The sequence below is a fragment of the Apteryx rowi genome, unplaced genomic scaffold, assembly GCF_003343035.1.
Source record: "Apteryx rowi isolate R43461 unplaced genomic scaffold, aptRow1 scaffold_121, whole genome shotgun sequence".
NCBI lineage: Eukaryota > Metazoa > Chordata > Aves > Apterygiformes > Apterygidae > Apteryx > Apteryx rowi.
The window spans coordinates 1,324,227-1,344,966 of NW_020447431.1; the positions used below are offsets into that span (position 1 = coordinate 1,324,227).

The window sequence follows — 20,740 nt, forward strand, 5'->3', positions numbered from 1 at the left end:
GTTTTAGCTGAATAAAAGGAGATTAAGATCAGGATGAGCAGATTTTCCATTAAAAGAATCATACATAAATAATATATTTCAGGGAGAAGGAACTCATCCACAACAATAGGATTGACTTGATAGAAGCTGAGCACAATGTGGCCCATTTGGTTTCAGTATGAAAGTCAAATATTTCTTTTTTTTTTTCAAGTGAGAGAAGTTAAAAAATATTGAGAAAGGTTCACTGAGGAAAATAAATGATGAAAAAAATTAAACAAAGTCAAGCAATTAAGCATTTTATATATATATAAAATACATATATATATCATCTTAGTTTTCAGACAGTATACAAGAATTTCTCCTAACTCTACAGAAAAAAAAAATAGCCTTCCTCAGAAGTCCTTACAATATGTGGAAAAACAATATATATTTGGTCCCCCAGATGACGGGGGACTGTAACATCCATAAATCAGTCGTTAACATAGAATCATGGAAAGGCTGTAAACATTTTTCTTAATTGTGAGACCTCAAAACATTCTTTGGTATAAGTCTCCTAAGGGATCTCTGATGACACATTTTATATCCAACTTCAAAAAAGGGAGAAAAGAAACTGTTTTAAACACTTTACATTTAAACTTTGCATCACTTAAAAAATGCAGTATACATATATGGTCACAGTTTAGAATGCATCTGTTCTTTTAATAAAATGCCTCCTAGTCTGTAAATAGCAAATCTTAATTGTTTCGACCAAAGATCCACTTCTGGAAGGGGTCTGATGGGTTACATGATGCCAAACTCGGATGCTCTCCATTTCCTGTAAGGCACATGTGTAGTGCTGCATTGTACAGTGTTTGATCCTAAAGTGGGAGAAAGGAAGAAAAAAGAAAATAAGCATCCAAAATGAAAATAAGCATCCAATGAGCATGCTATTTACCCTTTTTTTTTTTTTTGGCAAGTTTATTGTCATTAAAAAGAGTTGGGCCATACAGATGGAGCAGAATAGGGCTAGCAAAAGAATTCTAGGAGTACACAAGTGTGAACTTGTGTTGATAGGAAGAAAAAACATTAAATATTTTAAAAGATACAAAAAATCTGGTCCAACTTCCAGATGCACACTGCCCAGACACATACACACACTACAGGATATCAATCGTTTTTGTAAGTGACGTTTCTACTTTAGTAGAATAAGGCCATCAGTCCAGTTACATTTACAATAGCAAAATCGTCAAGTTTTAACCTGGTAACCTAAAAGCTGAAATTATCTACATCTTCTCCCAGAACTGAACTTCCTCCTTAATGGCTTCAGAGTTTTGTTTTGTTGGGGTTTTCTCTTTTACTGGAAACCAGAATGAACTGATATAAAAGATCACAAAGATGCCTGTTCACAGCACAGTCTAAATACCTTTCGATGTTCCCATTGCTTTTCTCTGAGAGCAAAGGTTTTCTGGCCTTTGTAGTTACATTCACGAAGCTGTACTGGTCCTTTCGAAGCATGCAGACAAAGCTCCTTCTGAATGTTATGTCGAATTTCATGGTGTGCAGAATATTCAAAATACTATTTAAACAATTTTAAAAGATTAGTAAATAAATACAAACAAGAATATCAAACTAAATTAATCCCTTGAAATTCCAATACACAGAAAAATAGATTTATTTTGTTATTCAACAATTTGAAACTAAGAAATCATTTCTCTAATATTTAGCATACACACTATAAAAAAAGTACAAATATAAAAGCATTTTTGAATGTTCATACAACTGAATATAGTCAGTAGTACTTTAAAGTAAAACATGTAAAAACACTTGGTGCAAAGGCATTATGAGGCAAGATCTCATTGCTTGCTTCCCCAGGAATCGTAACTAACACAAGGAGACAAAAGGAAGAGTGGAGGTGGTTTCATGGATAATTTTAAATTTGTTATTTCTTAACTTTAGAAGTCTTATTCAATTTTTGTTGTGGGATTTTGATTTTTCTTAGAGCAACTGAAAACAAATTTTATCACGTGGAACAAAACTGATTCCCATTTGCCAACTTTTACTGCTTGAATTAAACAATAAATGCTAACAATAGGATGCTGTCATGTTCTGTGCGAGATAGGCATTAGAAAAGTATAATGTAAGTACGTATTTTGCCAGTGAGTTCTACTGTTATTTCCTGACAGCAGACTACTCTTAAGACTCAGGAATTCTAGGCCATAATTCAGGTCTAAAAGGGATTCTAGTAGTTACAGACACAGCTGTCCTGTTATACCTCTGGTCTTACTCTTTTCTAGCCTGGTCTCTTCCTTTTCTCCTTCTTCAAACAGCAGGATTCCTACCATTATATGCGTTTGGCTCCACACGCCAGCCTTCTTCACCAAATCCTTCCTTTGACTATTAAGTCCAGGTTCAGTTAGCTCCCAGTGGCTTTTATCTACCTGTGCAATTGGTCAGCTTCCCTCTCCTCATTGCCTTGGCATGAATGTGAATAGCATTGAGGAACAGGTATCTTACTCTTAGTTCTTGTGCCCAGCATCATTGCCTGAAAGGGATACTGAAAGGAGTGACCTGCTTTGTCACTTAGCTCTTAGCCATAATAATTTACTCTAAAGACTTAATTTGCTCTTATTCATCTTTTGAACTCCAAAATCTCTACTAGTCCTGAATACAAGAGTTGAAAGCTAGCTTAATGAACCTTAGTTTGGATATTGAGATTATATTGAGATGGTATGATCCCAGCTCCAGAATATCATTCACTATGCCAAAAAGGAAGAATGATAAACAATTGCTCTACAAGTCTGAAAACTAGGCTCCCATCTCAAACATATGGACTGAGAGGACAAGTAGAATGGAAAATTTCAGCCTACACTGCTAAAGTTCGGCAAAGAACGTAAAACATCTGAAAACAGGATATTGCTATGAAACGGGTTAAGTAATCAAATATGTACAACTCCTGTGCACCACCAGCACAATCCATATTAAAATTCTCTGAAGGCTGGCATTTAAAGGGATTCAGACTGTTATTGTACAGCAGGAGAAAAAGCAAAAACTATAAAACTTGAAAACAGAGTTTTAGTATGCCCTAAGATAACTTAGAAATAGATGATAATAGAAGCATAAAACAGATGCATTAATATAATATCTCAATGCATTAATATAATATCTCAGTACAGTGTTCCTGCATCAGGGACTGTGACAATCTGAAAAGGCATACATAATATTAATCCACAAACAGAATCCAAAGAAAAATGAAAAACTGTAAGAAATACCAACATAACAGGGTAGCTGTTTTTAAATCATAGTTTTCCTGCTCCCCCAGAAATTAATTAGGAAAGCATCAACTGATTTCAGGATAAGGTATCTGACTTTTCATAATGCCATTAACTGGATGGCTTTTAGGAGCAAATTTTTATACAAAGTGGTAACTGCTACAACCATTTTCTAACTAAAATGTTTAAACCTTTATTGAGCTTTAATAATTAAGGATCTCCAGTTAGTAAAATGTATTCCCCATATACTTCTCTGTTGCTTTAAAGTGTTATGTGTTTCTGGGCAGGGAGGGAGATGATACTTTATTAGTATTACAGTAGTGCCTGAGGGATTCACTCTCTGACATATATTGCAAGTCATACTGTAGAAGAAACAGAAGACCATTGCTGCCTTCAAGAGCTATGGATTAGAGAGAGCTCTTCTTGGACAAATTCAGTCATATTACTCATTTGCATTAGCCAGTATAGGGTAGACCATTTTGACCTCACACTACAAGGCTGCAATCGTGACAGGAAAGGTGGCTCACGCCTGGCCACTTGGTCTCCCATTGACAGGATTCTCATCAACATCTTCCTGGACAGTGCGAGTCCTGGTGGCAGAGAAAGAAGCAATAGGAGGAAGTATGAGGAAAGGAAGAAACAAGAAGACAACACTTACAAGAAAGTAGTAAGGGTAGGGTGCAAAGGTTGTGCATAGCAGAAAAGAGAGATCAAGTGAAGAAGTGCAATTGCATCGTAGAGGAATTTGCGTATTTTGTCATGCAGAGTTTTCGTCCAACTGGTTCTGTATGCTGCTCTCAGAACAATTGTATTCTGTTGATTCAAGTCCAAAACTGAGGCTTAACTATAAAACTAAGTTCTCAAAAGTTTGTGTCGGCAATTCCATAGCTTAAATATTACTAGTTGTTTCCTGGCGTAATGATTGCAATGTAACATAGTGTAGGTGGAGATACCAAAGGTGCCTATAGCATACTTTTGAAAGAATATAATTTTCAAGACATAAAATACTTGAAATAATTTTAAAAACCTCTAGGAAACACATACAAACACATACTATAAGCATACAGCTATCCCATTGTGCTTCTAATGTCCCACCACCAGAAGCATAAAATGTGAATTCGCATGCTGAACATACAATGTTAGAAGATTCCTTGCGTAAATATATATAGGAGTTAACTCTTTATAAAAAATATGAAGTGTGAAATACACGAGAAAAATACATAATAAAAATGAGTCAGTTTCTCTAAAATAAATGTAAAGCTTTAACATGCTAAAGTTGAAAGCTGAACAGATCATAAAAATTAGGTATCAAATATTTTACCTGATTTCCTCCAAGTCCATGACAAGAATACATAATCAGGGGTTTGCCACCATGGTTGTTTTCACCAACATCTAGACAGGTGCGGCTACCTATATTTTTTAACTGAAGAAAATGCATTATCAGCAAAAATGAAATAAAAACTCAGTGAGGATGAGGAGAATTAAATTGCCTCGCTTATATATAAAACAATCCTTTGGCTTGACAACAATTACAACTGTTAAGTCATTTTTACTTAGTTATGCTCAGATTTAAAAATACAAGTCTCTCAGTTAATCTTTTCTAGCCAAAGCCTAGTAACTGTGTAATGGTTATCTCCAGCCACGCACTGTGAATTATCAGGTTACTAGTGCATGGTTACCATATTATTCAGACTACAATTTGACAAAATAAACATAAAATATTCAAAACTGGAGGAAGGGAAAGTTTTATTTGCAAATACATACTAAACATTCACATTTACCCGAAATTAAGAAATAGTTGTTTAATATTTTGTTATTTTTAGGACTGTAATACCTAAGAAGTTATTTGGTAGAAAAAATACACTGGTGTATACAGCTGCACACAGTTTATTTTTTTAAACACACATTTCCCTCACCACAAATCTAATTCTGAGAAGCAAACAGCTGTCAAAGCACAGGTTTCCTCATTAACATGAATAAAAATTCCCTCAAACGTCTTACTATTTAAAGCTAAATTTACTCTGACAATTCAGAAAATTTCTCACTGCTGACTTAGTCATTTCATTGTAAGTAATGGTCAGAACACTGCTCATCTTAGGCTGAGTTGCTACTGTTAGTCAGGACAAGGGTTTGCTAAAGTTTCGTATCAGCATTGACAGAGTGTCAAAATATTTAAATAACAAGATATGCAGAAGAGATTCTTTGTCCAGAGTGAAAGTAAACACTAGAGCAATGGTAATGATTGCTAAAGTAGAATAAAAGATTAGCGAACTTTCTGAATTCTGAAATGCTATAGAAAGTAAGTAAAATTAGAAATAAACTTACAAATCCAAAGAACAAAGGATTCAGGTCTGGCACGTATGCTTCCGGATAAACATTATTTAGATACCATGTAAAATTTTTACATTGCAGACGCTGCCTTAAATCAAGTCTTTTTGAGATGTCTCCAAATGTTTTCTGATGAAGGGAAGGAAGGAAAGATAGATGGAAGAGGACTGTGTTCAGGTTACTAATATCAACGTTGTACATATAAATCTATGACATTCTGTACTGATATTCTGTATAGTATTATTAAACAGATTTTAAGCTTCATTTGTTGATTTTTTTTTTAATATACTAAATTACCACCATCAATGCTGCTTTTTTTCCAGTAGCATAACACCACCGATCTCCTGCAAACAGCATTTCAAAGCATATGCAGGAAATGTACTTTGCCACGTGGCAGCAATACAAGCATCCTTAGTCCCAAGAGTGATTTAGCACAGCACCGTTAAGAGGGGAAACAACACACAGGTAAAGATCATATTGACCACAGCTATAAAGCTAGATGAATACATCTCATCTCACCAAAAATAATGTGCTGAAATAATGAATTGGATTAATCCAATAATCAGCATAATAGTCAGTATAATGCAGAATCTCCCAGAGCAAATGCAGTTATCTTTAGCTATTAAGCATACTTAAGAAAGCTAATTCTGTTAGTGATATTATTTTTCTCAAAACTTCATCACATGAAGGGAGAAAAATTGGCTTTTCAAAAAGTGAAGTATAGGTTCCAGCTGGCAGAACACCTAAGTTCCAGAACACACATAAAAATAAATAAACAAACCAACCCCTGCCCCAAATCTGAATTTAGCTTAAGGTTTTAATCAGATAGAAGTAGCACTGATATCACTGAGTAAGCTTTATTTTGCAGTTAAAGAACAACAAAAGCTATTTTTAGGACAAAAATACTAAGCAACCTGAGAAAAATGAGACAGTACATTTCTCACACAAAATAAGAAATTTGCATTTTCTATGTTCAGTATTTTTCTAATAGCTCCAATAGCTGTTCAATGAAAACAACCCAGAGTTTTCAAGAATGCATGAAAAACTCTACCAATCAAAAAAACCCCACCATAACCATCACCCATCGTAACCATCACCCAAACACCTAAGTGTTTTGGGGCTACAGTATTAAGCAAAACGAACTCTGCCTGACTTTTCATTAAAATATCTAGAATTCTTACGTACTTTGTCAATAAATAACTTTTGCTCACCAAAACTTTCAACGCAGCAAGCGTGATTTCTAATACCACCACCACCACCTACTTGTTTCACAATTTTTGCTGCCTCTGTATTTCTTCGGTAAAATATTTCTTTATATTCATCCATCCAGACTTCTGCAAGGCGGACTTGATTACGTGTGATCACTTGGGTACCTTTGGGGAAAGTATGAGGACTCTTGCTGCGAAAGACRTGGCCAACAACAGAGCAAGGCATGATCTCCAACTGTCCACCACATTGCCATACCTAATAATAACATTTTTTGTGTAAGTGCGCTGCAGTTAGAATTAGAAGGGTGAAAAAAAATTCAGCAATGTTACTGTTTACCTAAACCCCCCCCCCCCAAAACTAGCAACAGTGCATATATTAGGAGTACCGTAAGTGAATTTCCTATTCAGGTATACTCTGGAAACATACATTTTGGCTATCAACCCTGAAAACATTTTAGAAAAATCACTTCACTGAGCAAGTTTTTAGTTTATTTCATAGATCATTAGTGATTCATTTCCCATTTTCTATGTCCTAGCTGGCTGATTCAGCAGAGAAGTCAAGATCGACTAATCTGCCCTCAAACATCCTATACAGTATGAGCATAGAGACCTCAACCCAAGAATTAATTAAGTAGCTAAACTTACTCTGAAAGACATTTCTATATTTTCACCTCCCCATATTTCCATTTCTTCATCATAGCTTCCAATCTGTTCAAAATAGTCTTTTGATATTGAAAAGAGACCTCCAGCAAAAGTAGGTGTTCTGCAAAAAAAGAAATTTACTGAGGAAATCAGGATTCAAACTGCATTTAAGGTATGTTAACTATAGGTTTAAAATCTCTGTACAACTATTCTAGGAAGTTTCAATGAACTTGCTAGTGTTTTACTGCATTGATACATTTTCCTAGCACAGTTAATATCTCAAGCAATTAAATCTACCCATATCAAGTCTCATTTGACAGTTTTATCATCATTTATTAAAAACAGATTTAGACAAATGACTGCTGGAGTAATAGACAGCATCAGGAGAAATAGCAACTTTTCCCTGTACAGAGGATATCAAGCAAAGTTATTACTCTACTAGACCAGTAACCAGTCTGAGGTCAAAGCACATACACTTATCACTGAATGCACCACCATAACTGTCTAGTTTTTCAGGATTCTTAACCTTTATTGTCATAATTTTGGGAATGATGAAGGGGGATCCAGAATCTGCCATACCGTCTTTGAAAAGAACAACTTATAATCCTCTCCTCCCCAAGAAAAAAAAAACAGAAATTGCTTATGAACTTCTTTTCTAGGCTCCTTTCTCAAATTTGAAATCACAGTAATGTACATATTTCCTACTGTATATAGGATAAAAGAAATGCATAGCCTTAAGGAGGCTATGTATATTTTTATGAAAGCTTTAAAATTTACTATCTGCTATTTAAGGAAAGTATTATAAAAAAACCCTCAGACATTAAGACTTTTGATCATACTCATTTAAATAACTAGTTCGTTTAAAAACTGCTGTTTATAACAAAAAGCATGAGAACTGAAGCACTTAAAATAGTCTTCAAATTCTGTTTACCTAATTGGATAAGTTTCATCTTTTCTTCTTTTATTTTCATGTTTAGGAAGAGACTCCCATCCAAATGACAAACTCCAATCAAAATTTCCTCTGTTATGGTTATACCCATAAGGAGACGGTTTACTGAATTCAAAAGTATTGAGATCTATAGAAGCAATATCAGGGCTTACAACAGCAACAGAATTCTCAGCTATTCTTGCCAATAACGGCTCTAACCATCCATAAAAGCATTCACCTGCAGAGAAAGAAAAAATTGGAACAAGCACTAAATTTTGACTTCACTATATAGTAGCACACAGACTACTTTAACATGCCCACAGGAAGCAACTATGCAATGTCTTTAAATAGCAATGCCAATATACTTTAAATATAAAATAGCGGTTGGAGAGATTACACAATGTTAATGTTCACAAATATTTGCAGGGTTAAATCAAAGCAAACGATGTTATAAACCAGACCTGGTGTAGTTACACTTACAGTGAGCATCCAGAAAGGTAAGGGTCTCTCCTGTTGCTACTGAAGCTCCCAATAACCGTGCAGTGATTAGACCTTTTCTTTCCTTTTGACGGACTACTTTAACTATTTGAAATTGTTTCATGTATTCATCTAGTTTATCATGCAAGTACTCTAAAAAAAGAAATCAGTTTTAGGATATTCAGTATATACTGCCTAAACTTTTACTTACACTTTACTAAACTAACAGGGTAAAAAAGAAGTTCACTCTAATTAATGCAAGGAGTGACCTCTACATCAAAGCAGAAAACAATTCCTGATAGTCAAATGTTACTTTTAGTGTCTGATTTTTGTTTGTTTGGAGGAGAGGGGACAGGGAAGAGTGCTAAAAATATTCTATAAAAGGACATTTTCTAGTACATCTGTTCTGCAGTATCAACAGTAAAATACTCAAAACCCATTTTCATGGCAAATAGATTGTGTACTTACTTACTCAAGTTATCTGCAGCACCTGCAACTGTTTCTCCTTAATTACAGCACATTTTAAATACAGTTTTCAAAGGCTATAATATTTGTGACAGAAACTACACAAAAATCTTTTTAGATATGCAAAATTTGAAAAACAATCCTACATTCCACTTTAAACATCCTACATCCTCCTGCCCCTTAGTTTTTAACTGTACTGCAGAATACATGTCACATCTGTGTGTCTATATACTAAAAAGATTTAAAAATAAGTTTGAGTACAGTACTAAGCATGTACACACAGATGTGTTCATCTGAAGTTAAGCATATGAAGTTTTCCGAACTTTCATTTGTGATCACTCTCAGTATACATTCAATTATTTTTGGCATTCAAGTTGAGTATCAAAGATTATTTTTATATTAAATAATTTTACATTCTAGGAAATAAGTTTCCCTTCATATTAAGGAAATTCATTTGCATAAAGGTAATCAATATGATAAAATCTTTGAAAGCTGTTATAAGCATTGACTGATTTATCCTTGGATACTTTGTTCCATAAACTGTAATTAGTTTTAAACACACATTAGAGTGTTACTTGTCATGCTACCAGTTATGCAGTTTAAGTAGCATTAGACAACTTAAAAAATTAGGTTATAATTGGAATCAGCAGAAATGGGGTTTAAAAACCCCATTAGTTTGTTCTTGTTAGCAGACAAGAATTGCATATTCAATCACCCTTATGAAGACAAGATGAGGGGGCGACTATTTTTTATTTTATAGAAAAAGAAAGGAACAAAAGCACTTCAAATACTGTTACATATCTCAATGGTACTAAAGAGATATCCTTGTTTAATCARTTCTGTATACAAACTTAACATGCATTAAATCAAAAAAACACATTCCAAGGCAAAATAGAAAAACTTTTCCTTACCATCGACACTGGCATCATCCACCAAAATAATCTCCTTTAGCAGTATGGCAGGAGATGTATACATCACACTGTGAACAGTTCTGAGCAGAGTGGACCATGCTTCATTATGAAAAACTATTATAATACTTGTGGTTGGCAACGGTGGGCAACGCTTAAACTTTTGTTCAATACATCTACAGATTAAAAAGTGTCAGATGTTACAAAATATACACAAAGTTTTGACTCAGACTCTTAAAAAACCCTTCTCTTTCTAAGGCAAAGTTTAAAGAACAGAAATTAAATGGTTTCAGCCTCTAAAATTTCTAGCCAAACTTTACAGCACAAAAGCCAGTATTAACTGGAAAAGCTGTAAAAAATATTTTTAAAAATCTGATGAATAAAAATTCTACTTGAACAATTAGCTCAATCCTGCTTTTGTCCTCACAAACATTTGAGTACGTTTGATATAGCACCCGGGTCTTTTCCAGACAAAACTATATGACTTCTATTGAGTCCAACAGACATTGAGCTGAAAAGTTAAGACACCACTACTGTTGAAAAGTGCAATCCAAAAATAAGACGACAGATATTTACCAGAAGATACATTTATAAAATTCTTGATGAGTAGCTAACCTATAGAACTAATATAGAACAAATTTTGAGGAGTGAAAGAATTTCCAGACTTTCCATACTGGAGACTATGAAAATGTTACCTCCAGAGGAAGCTGTACGTAAGTATTCCTACTCTCTCAAGAGGTGTAATACCAATGTTGGTAACAATACCAACATATTACTATCTAGATACTTTAGATATTTAGAACAGAAAAATGCAGAGCAATAGCATAATTCCACACTTGCAGAATTTTGTGTCACTTGAAGACTGTCTGTCCAGAACCTTCCAAGCTTTTCAAGGAAGGACAGGAAAGATGGTTTCTACTCACAGTTTGTAAGATACCGAGCATTATTTGGCCATTAATGCTAATCATCTCCCACTATCTACAAGAATATAGGTAAAGGTCCTCTCATGAGGGGAAACATTCAACCTTTAACACCTAAATCAGATTTGTTTCTAAAAATCTGCAATTCTTTTGATTAAATCTTATCTAATTTTTAAATGATAAATATTGTTCCTCATATTTAAGTTTTTCAAGATTTCTAGAGACAAGACAGTATTATATTTTTGTCAATAAAGGTAACAATTTTGTAAGTGAAATACTCAAATCAGTTAAGAAGAGAATATTAGGGGGTCATCAGATGGTAACTTTCATCCATTATTACTTGGACATAGATTTAAAACTCGTAAAGATGAAAGAAAATCCCTATTAATTACTGAATCCCCTGAATCTCTGCAAACATCATTTAAATAGAAGATTGCATTTTGGAGGTTTCTTTAAATAAATATTTAGTTCTCCAAAATTTCTGTGAAGCCTGTAAAGCATTTATAGAATCATATGCTTTGCAGAGTTTGAAAAGAGAGAATAAATCTAATTCAGCACTACAAAATTTTGCAGGAATACCCTATAATGCTTAGGGAATTATATCCCATTTAGGGGCAATGATTTTAAACTTAGTTTTTCAAGTCTGATGTATTCTAAACAGAGCTTTAAACCCAATTCCAAGTCAAGATCAACAAGACAACACTTCTGCATGCTGTAAGCTACACACTAACTGTTACTGTCTGTCAACTCTAGAGACTGGAACACTCCCAAGCCAAATATCATAGCCACAGCCAAAGCTCTAACAAAATATACAAGCCAAATCTCATCAGTTACCCTCTACCACAGGGTATTGTGAGCTGCACCGCATGTAACGTGGTGCTCATACTAACAGCAGCAGTTCAAGAAGGTTAGTCACTTCTGACACTAAAAGATTGCTCAACCCCCCCAAACAATCCCACCCCCAGGTCCTACAGGTTTCATTAATAAAATTTCTCCATACTATAAGGTTGCAGAGATGTTCCATTGTCTTCCTCACCAATTTAAAATTCCTTAATTATTATTAATAATTAATTACTACCAATTAATTATTATTAATTATTACCAGTTAATTCATTAATTATTAATTATGCTAGTGGTTTTTATTAATATGTAATACTAAAAAAGGAAAAAAAGATCTTTAAAATGTAAAAATATCAAACACATTTTTCATTTTCTTTAAGTAAAACTTAGCAGGATCTCAGAAAGTCACTGAGAAAATTTAGCTTAAAGGCAAAGCCAGAAAACGTTATTTAAATATGGCTGCTTTGAATTCAACAACCATGAAGTAAGTGAGCCTTTCTAAACGTTCTTGGCTTTGGCACTGTGGATCAGTCAATCATTATGTATAGTTAAGGGACTCCCCTTCCTAAACTATCACCTAACGCTGAATCCAAACACTTTGCACATCTTTGCATTTCTGACAAGTTTTTCAACTCTCAGCACATACAGATTTCAACATACTCAGGAGGTCGAGTGTCTGGTCCAAGATCTCGGTGCAGAGAAATCCTGTCACTCGCAAATGCATTAAAACAGTGTTTTTCTTCTCCACGTTTTTTTTCTTTCTGCTCTTCTGAACTTAAATTGATAGTTTTAAACGCTTTACCAGAAGCTCCGGGAGCATTAGGATCCTGAAGGGGTCGATCCAGAAAGGATTTTAGTTCCACTGCTGTATAGTGTCCTGGCAAACAGCGCCTCTCTCCAGGAACCTTAGTTTGCCTAACAGGTGCTTTTATCTGCATTTTCGGTTTTGCACCTTTGATATTGTTCATTGCATTTAACATGAGACCTAATACGTGACTTTTCTTTCCCACAACTGGCTCAATTCCTGCTTCATCTTTAGAATCCTCAATGACAACTTCTCTTTGTAATAAAAGCAAAAATACCAGAAAGACAAGAACAATAATACTAAATTTCCAAAGTTTCCAGTGAAAAATTAATTTCTTGAATAGTTTAAGTATTTTTTTCAAAGCCATGCTAGTTTTAGAAGTTTATCACAAGAAAAAAGTTTCTGGGAATGACGTTCTTTAATACTGACTAGGTCACAGAATTTCTTGAAATCGTAACACCTGTAAATTGAAATAAAGAAGTATTAATTTAGACATCTAACATATACAACAACATAAAACCAGAAGAAGTGAATGTCTAGGAATTAATTTACAAGTCGTAATGGTCAAACATCATGTCTTTATCACTTAAATCTAGGTCAAACTGATCTCCAAGATACCCAAGATGCATGTTCCCCCATTTTTTTTAAACACTTCAAATAGAAGAACCAGAAAGCAAGCATACCAACAAGAATAAAATAAAAATGTTTCTAGACAAAGTTATAAATTTTCTTCCCAATCTTGAAAACTACGTTTTTTAAAAATTAGAGGAGGAAAGTGTTGCTCTAGGTCTTCCAGAAGCAGGGAATTTTAGTACAACAATGGAATAGAAGGAAACCAGATGGGATCAATATGGTAGGTTCTACGTATAAAGATCCACATCAAATGTGAACTGTAAAGGACAAGAAAGACTTCTCAAATCAATCCACTGAATCTTATTACACCAATTTTGAAATTCCCAATAATTTTAAAAATATTTCAATTTCAAGCTCGAACTTAAGTAATCAAATTTCTGAGTGGGAAATTTTTAGATTCATTTAGTGATCTGGGATACATGTTCAATGCAGACTTCATACAGGTAATCTGGAGTAGGTTAATTTAGTTTGAGCAACTAGTATCTATTTCCTACTTTTTTTTTATTCACCTGTACTGCATTCTCTGGCATGTGCTGCTGCAACTCATCAAGAGAGCATGTCAAAGAGTTCTCTTTCAGGAACTGTGCCACTACTTTTTCAGAGACAAGCAAAAACTCAGTGGCTTTGAAAGATAGGGAACCATGAAAAACATTTGAGCACTACCAGCATCCAAGTGATTTGAATTAAGTTTTCACCGCAAAATTGGCAGTTTATGAGATGTGGAAAAAATGGCAACCAGCCTGAATTTAAAGCAGCAATTTATTTTTGTATAAGTTGTATGTATGTGAACTGAGAAAAGAAATGAGCAGCATCCAGGTAAAAGCCATAGTTAATTCCCACTGTACAGAATTGCAGAAAGCTACTTTTCTATTTCATCTTTTAAAATAGATACAGACTCCTCATTTGTTAACTGGAATAACAAACACTCAGAAAGATATACAAGTTAAAGAAAAAAAAATCACTTGCTTTCCTTCAAGAATTTGTGGGATAAGCTAAGCATCAGGACTTGTTCATATTATACTTTATTTCAAAGCTTATGCCATTTTTTTAATAGAACCATACGTTCAAATCACAGTAGTTTTACCATAGACCTACTGGTCTAAGGATGAAGGGGGAGGAACTATCTCTAAACTCATTATGGCACAGCCATAAGATACTAAAAGGTATCAAAAATACCTTTCACAAGGCTCACAAGACTTCCAAGAAAACCCATTAAAAAAAACCCAACCAACTTCAATCTCACACATTATTTTCCACACTTTAGTGCTGAAGGCTTTGCACTACAATATTGATGCCTCTGTACAGCACCACTGAGAACAGAAATGGCTTTTTTCCTGGGGAAAGGACTGTAATCAACTTATGAAACTGCCAGATGAAAAATTGCCTTGCTTTATTGCAATGTAAAACATTAAGAAAATGTACAAGTTCAGCACCCAGCAAGAAGACTGTAACTTATAACACTATTATTGCTAGATTTGCAAGGGCTCAGCTGTCTACAGCCTCTGCAACCTGTTTACCATGAATGTTTTCTGTGGCACCATAAAAAACACATTATTGTTTATCCGTGCACATGCATACGGATATTCGTAAATCTTAAATCTTAGGAACTGATAAGCAATATAGAATATATCTTCCTCAAATTTAAAAAGAAACATGTTTTTCATATTTGAGGGATTCAATATTACAACAGAGATCTGGGAATTTCTTTATCTCACCAAGCAGTCATGAGGCATATTCAATCAGACAAACATCTGGCCGGGGGAAGCGGGGGGCAGCAGGGTTGTTTCCAAACATCGTTGCCCTCAAATTTCTTTTGTATTACTAAACAAGCAACAATCCTTTCCAACCTCCTCCTCTGGGCCTCTTGCTCTTGGAAAAGGGATGCTATGTTTGTCCACGACAAGAGAACAGTTACGTTTTAATAAACATTATGGTATGAGATATATCATGAAAACAGAGGTTAAAGTTAATTCCAAACAGGAACACTGACTGTTAGACACTGAAATTATCCTTCTGTTTGAGAACTTTATCAGCACTTGAGTCAAATACTTAAGACTGACTCTTTTTGATTTAATGAGCTTGCAGAAGATTGCTCAGAAATGGCAGAAAAAATACATGATATGGCTATACATCTCCTCTCTGCTTTAGTACCTGAAAAAACCTTTTAACTACTTTATCAATTATTGTTAGAGAGAGAGAGTTAAGTCTCAGTTGTCAGATTTCCATTGCCCATCTTTAACTTTTCAATGCAGTAATATTTACTTACACTAAGCTCACTGCCTCATCAGACTTTTTTTTCAATTTTATGTATATTACATGAAATTTGGCTTCATGTTTCCAGTGACAAAAAAGAAACATGAACTAGATGACACCACAGATTTCTTCTATAGATTTTAACACATATTTCAGATAAATGAAATCTTTTGGAGCTGATGGCTTTGATGGTTACACACTGACCTATTTTTCACAAAACTTTTGAAGTACATTTGTACATTTTACCAAAAATGTGAACAAACTAAATTAGTGCTAGGGTTAATTTAGTGTTAATTAGCGCTAATTTTATTTGGGAATATCTCCTGTACAAATTAAGCATATACAAATCCTTAGGATACTCATGATCTGTACAACATAATATTCAAGATACCTGTAAACCAAAATAACCAAAATCTAAAATCTATTCAGAATATTTCTTATACTTCCAGTGTTACATGCATCTGTCTTCAGACAAGTTGTTCAAGGCTGTAATAAGCAGACTTAATGAGCAACCAAGAATATATAGCAATTCATGCAGCATTTTATTTCCTTCATAACTATATTCGCTTTTATATGCATGCACTTTGACTTCCCTCTGACACCACATCTCCTTGTATTGGAGATGTCTGTCCTGGCTGCGCAGGACCAGCTGCAGCGGGTTGCCATAATGCACAGGTGAAATGTGTCTATTCCAAGAAAGGAACAGACAACTCACTTAAGTGGGTTGCGCAGGCAGAGCAGCACAACTTACCCTTTCAATGCGGATTCATAGCGTTGCAGTAGCATACATGGCAGCATGCTACAAATAGAAACAATCACAAGCGATGCCTCATAGGGTGAAGAAGAAGCGGATAGCCTTGGGATAGCACATACAGCACAAGTGAAGTGGACAAGCATGGGCTTGTTTGCCACAAACATACAGCAAACTCTTCAATACAGACAAATCCTGAATGTAATTTTATTGACAAAATATTTTATAGTTATGCTGCTTATAATAAGAGGAGAGCTATGTGTCTTACAAAATAATAGCAGTTTCCAGAACACAGACTACATTGTCAAAAGAACTTCTGTCAAGCAAGCTGCATCTTCCTTAGGGATTTTGCCAGGATAATTTTGCAGTCAGAAGTGCAATCTTTATTCCACACAAACTCCTCACACATTTTTATGGCATGTCTGTAAGCACAGATCAAGGTACTGTTCCATCGTCCAGGACACGCTCAAGAAATATGTGGCATGATTAAATTCCCTGAGGTTACTGTTTAGTTAAGTATTTCATCTTCTATTCAGTTAGTGTTATTTTCACTGACAGTATTCTTCTTATAGGACTTTGAAATAATTAGCCCTGAACATCCGAAGTTTCATTCTAGGGGAAAATTTTTAGAAGAAAATAACCAGAAAACTAATATGCACTATAAAAGTCTTCTAAAAAAGTGCCAAAAAAGCAGCTGCCACACTACTTCTAAACCACATCACACAGGCAGTGTGTGAATTCAGTATCCACTGTACGTTACATTTTGCCACCCACTAACTCTGATGTCAGTCTGCAAAAACTCTGGTTTACAAGAAAGCCTCACTCTGGCAGCCAACATGCAGACAACTTTGACTTTTTGTTAGTTAGCTTGAACAGCACTGTAGACACTCTTTTTAAAAAAAAATAAAAATTTCAAAATAACCCAAATCAGTGGTAGATCTTAGGTTACAGGGTTTTTTTTCCCCCAGCTTCTCTATCTTCAGCCTTTAATTTACTTAATGATGCTACCCTTTAATCAGCAGAAATTCTTTTAGATCATCCTCATAAGGAGAAATTTCTTGGTGTTACTGTTAACAATACTATATTTGACCTTATTTTTCTAATAAAAACTTAACAAAAATATATCTTTATTTTATCTGCATGTTAAAGAGGTTTCTAATGTTACTTGAAAATGTTCCTTATGGAACAAAAAAATACTTAAGAAATAAATAATAATTTAAGCCTTAAGAATGACTTTAATCACAACTATTTAACTACCCAATTTAGCTTCACCCTTAATTTAATTTCTTCTGTAACTCCTGCATCAGTCTCATTAAAAAGCTTGTCTATCTTTTCTCATTAGGTTAGTATACAATGCTTTCATAAAGACCTTAAGGTTCCCCTTAACATGTGTGTGAACAGAAACACTGAACAAATTCTTGAGAAAAAGGAGCTCATACTGATGATCAGCTGTTCTCACCAGATTAACACAAATCTGCCAAAGATTATGTACATGGAATACTTCACCAATAAGAAATGCTACTTTCACCATTGCTATTTCTGAAGGTTATCTAAAATGCTAGACAGTGCTTTCTGCCTCCTTTATGAATACCAGTGTAGGTGTTATTAATATATTAACTACTGAAGTTATAATTTAGGAAAGTGATATTCTCTTCTTCTGCCACCATGGAAAGGGAGATTTTTCTACAAGCAAAAAGTCACTGAACAAAACTAGTTGCGTTCACTTCCCAGAACATCCACCCACATTACCAGCTCTTGTGACAAATTAAGAAATGTCAAATTCGGAGTGAACTTTTCACATGGATCTAGGTGAACATGGAATAGCAAGGCACTCCACACAATCAAGAACATTCTCTGAAGCTTGGTGGTGGAGGGGGAAGACAGAGTTGCTTAAGATTACCAAACAATGCTACTGTTTAGGAGAATATTAGTATTTAGCTTAAAGAAAGGAACAAATTACAAAACGAAGCATGAAGAAGTTACAGATTGAGGCTTCAGGTAAAAAGAAGAAATAGAATCAGTCTGCCAGCTTCCATCTCTTCCTTTGCAACAAAAGATCCYGTGCCTATCTGCCCCACTAAGGATTCCTACTGAACACACTCCTAGTTAGGGCACACAAGCCTAAAGGAAATACAGATTCACAGACCCGTGATGCTGTTCCTCTAGGGACACTCTTTGAAGCTCAGCCAGTGGAAATTTAGTTCTACTCCTGAAAAGAGGAAGCTGTAAGAGGAATACTGACTGCATTCAGTTCCTGAGCTGTAGTTTTAGAAATTCTAAGAGCATGGACTATTCTAGCAAAGACTGGAAGGAATCTGCCCCAGTGATCATTAAGGAAAAATCAGGAGAAATAACTGGCTGATAATACCCTGAAGAAATTCAGATCAGCATCAGCAGTCAGGAATGCCTAGCTGTATTCCAACTTTGTAAACTATCTTCTTCAGCAATTTACTTGAGAGTAAAAAAACAAGCAAACAAATGCCCCCTCCCCCCACCAGTATCCTCTTCTACGTCTTCTAATGGAAGTGTTTCTAAAAACTCTTTCCAAATAAGCATTGGTACTATTTCTCTAGAGCTAAACACTATACAGAATGGGCAGAGACTGAAAAAAAGCTCCCCATAACAAGAAATTAGTACATTAAAAGTATACAGTAACTATAATAACAATAAGATTTACGGCTTATTTTTACAGTCTTGGAACTATGAACTTGCATCAAATTTGAGTTAAATTTAAATTTCATGCAACACTGCAGCTTCCTATTTTCTTGACCAGTTTGGTTTGGGCCTCTGATAAAATAATTTCAGACTGTCCCTAAAAGTGCCAAGATAGCAAGTGCCATATCAGCTGTAGAGTGCTGTTTTAACTTAGATGGATTAGTGCCTGATTTTTATTTAGGCACCAGCAAATAATCCCTGGATAATATCAAAGGGAACTTTTTGTTTTCCTGTCTGTGCCTCAGGACCTAAATTAATCTTGCCAGAACCTACCAAAGGTGTCTTCTCTTTTCTCCTCTCCACACTCAATTTGTTGTGAACATGATTTCTCTGTGTATAAGCAGAATTCACAGCTGTGACATGATATCAGCAAAACTTCAGAAGATTCTGAGCTAGACAGAATGCTAGGACAGTTTTGCAAGAGAATAAAAATGTGTTTTACACAAGTGGACAAAATACAGCACTTCATAGTATACAAACTTGAGGCACTTTCAAATCTTCTAGAAGATACGCACAGGAACAAGCAGATTAGGACAACAAACTCATCAGCGCTGGCAGGTACCTGATCAGCAATTCACAGGACAAACATGAATCTCTAGTTTGATTTTGAAGAAAGGGGAAGCCCTGCACTAGATACCAGCTCCCAGGACTGATAGACCAAGGAACACCTTTGTGCAAAACACAACGTAATGTCGCTAAGCAGAGGGCTGCCATCTGGAACAGCAGACTTTCAGAAAGGACAGTTATATCCTGTTTCTATTTCAACAGGAGTCAAGAGATCCAGGCTGCTGTTGGTATTGCCCCCAAAGAAGGGGGCAGACTTAAATGGTGACAGCAATTACAAGAGAGAGGAAAGCTGTTCATCTGGCCCTCCACCAAGTGCACTAAAAATACTGAGTCTGGCTCTCTGTAACTATCTTAATTATCATTTTGCTATGTTATTGAGAAACCTTGAGAAGACAGTAGCACATGCCAAGTTGACCAGGCCACTAGGCAAACCCTAAGCTAAAAAAAGAAACCGCAAGCCATAAATTGGCTGTTCTGTTGGGCTGAGTCTTTAGCTCTGGCTCTAGGCTCAGCAGTATTGCAAGTATGGCTTTAGTCAAGACTGAAGAGATCAGTATCACTTGCAATTTTTCAGCAAAAGATACTATTTTGTAAGAGAAGACTAACGTGTAAAACACTACTGAGATGAACACTTAGAATTCATGTTTCCAATAAGATATTTTCTATCTAATCAATATCAATAACATAGGATGAAAGATGCCAGAGGAAGGTGGCAAAATAACTCAATGGAAACGTCACCCCGCTGTTATCAAATCAACGCGGTACCACGGACAAATATTTGGAGGCGATCGGCATGTGGTGAGGGACACCTCCCTCGGTCAATACCGGGGTTCGATGCTGCATCCAGCCGCTGGCCAGCGTTTCCTGGAGACCTGTTTGCCCAGCTGGCAGGCAGCAGCCCTGCGCCGCCGCCCGAGCTCCGGGCTCCGCTTCGCGCCTCCCCCGGGGGGGCAGGCGGAGCTGGGCCCCCCCGGCCCCCTGGAAGACCCTCGGGTCCGGCCCAAGGGGGGATGCGATGGGAGTGGGGGGGGAAGGGTGTGTGTGAGGGGGGGAGCGTGAGGGAAGCTGTGAGG

The 20,740-nt window shown here is 35.6% G+C and overlaps 1 protein-coding gene across 1 annotated transcript in view; it reads right to left on the reverse strand.

Annotated features, from left to right (window-relative positions):
• Positions 1 to 318: 318 nt before the first annotated feature.
• Positions 319 to 20,740, reverse strand: part of GALNT3 (polypeptide N-acetylgalactosaminyltransferase 3) — a 24,675-nt gene continuing 4,253 nt past the window's right edge. Inside the window, exons 2-11 of the mRNA XM_026091014.1 lie at positions 12,604 to 13,208; positions 10,187 to 10,359; positions 8,814 to 8,963; positions 8,337 to 8,571; positions 7,409 to 7,526; positions 6,819 to 7,019; positions 5,553 to 5,684; positions 4,549 to 4,650; positions 1,382 to 1,534; positions 319 to 836 (exon numbers count right to left, since the gene is read on the reverse strand). Coding sequence (XP_025946799.1) covers positions 714 to 836; positions 1,382 to 1,534; positions 4,549 to 4,650; positions 5,553 to 5,684; positions 6,819 to 7,019; positions 7,409 to 7,526; positions 8,337 to 8,571; positions 8,814 to 8,963; positions 10,187 to 10,359; positions 12,604 to 13,115 — 1,899 coding nt within the window. The 5' untranslated portion in view covers positions 13,116 to 13,208 and the 3' untranslated portion in view covers positions 319 to 713. The remainder of the gene's footprint in view (positions 837 to 1,381; positions 1,535 to 4,548; positions 4,651 to 5,552; positions 5,685 to 6,818; positions 7,020 to 7,408; positions 7,527 to 8,336; positions 8,572 to 8,813; positions 8,964 to 10,186; positions 10,360 to 12,603; positions 13,209 to 20,740) is intronic.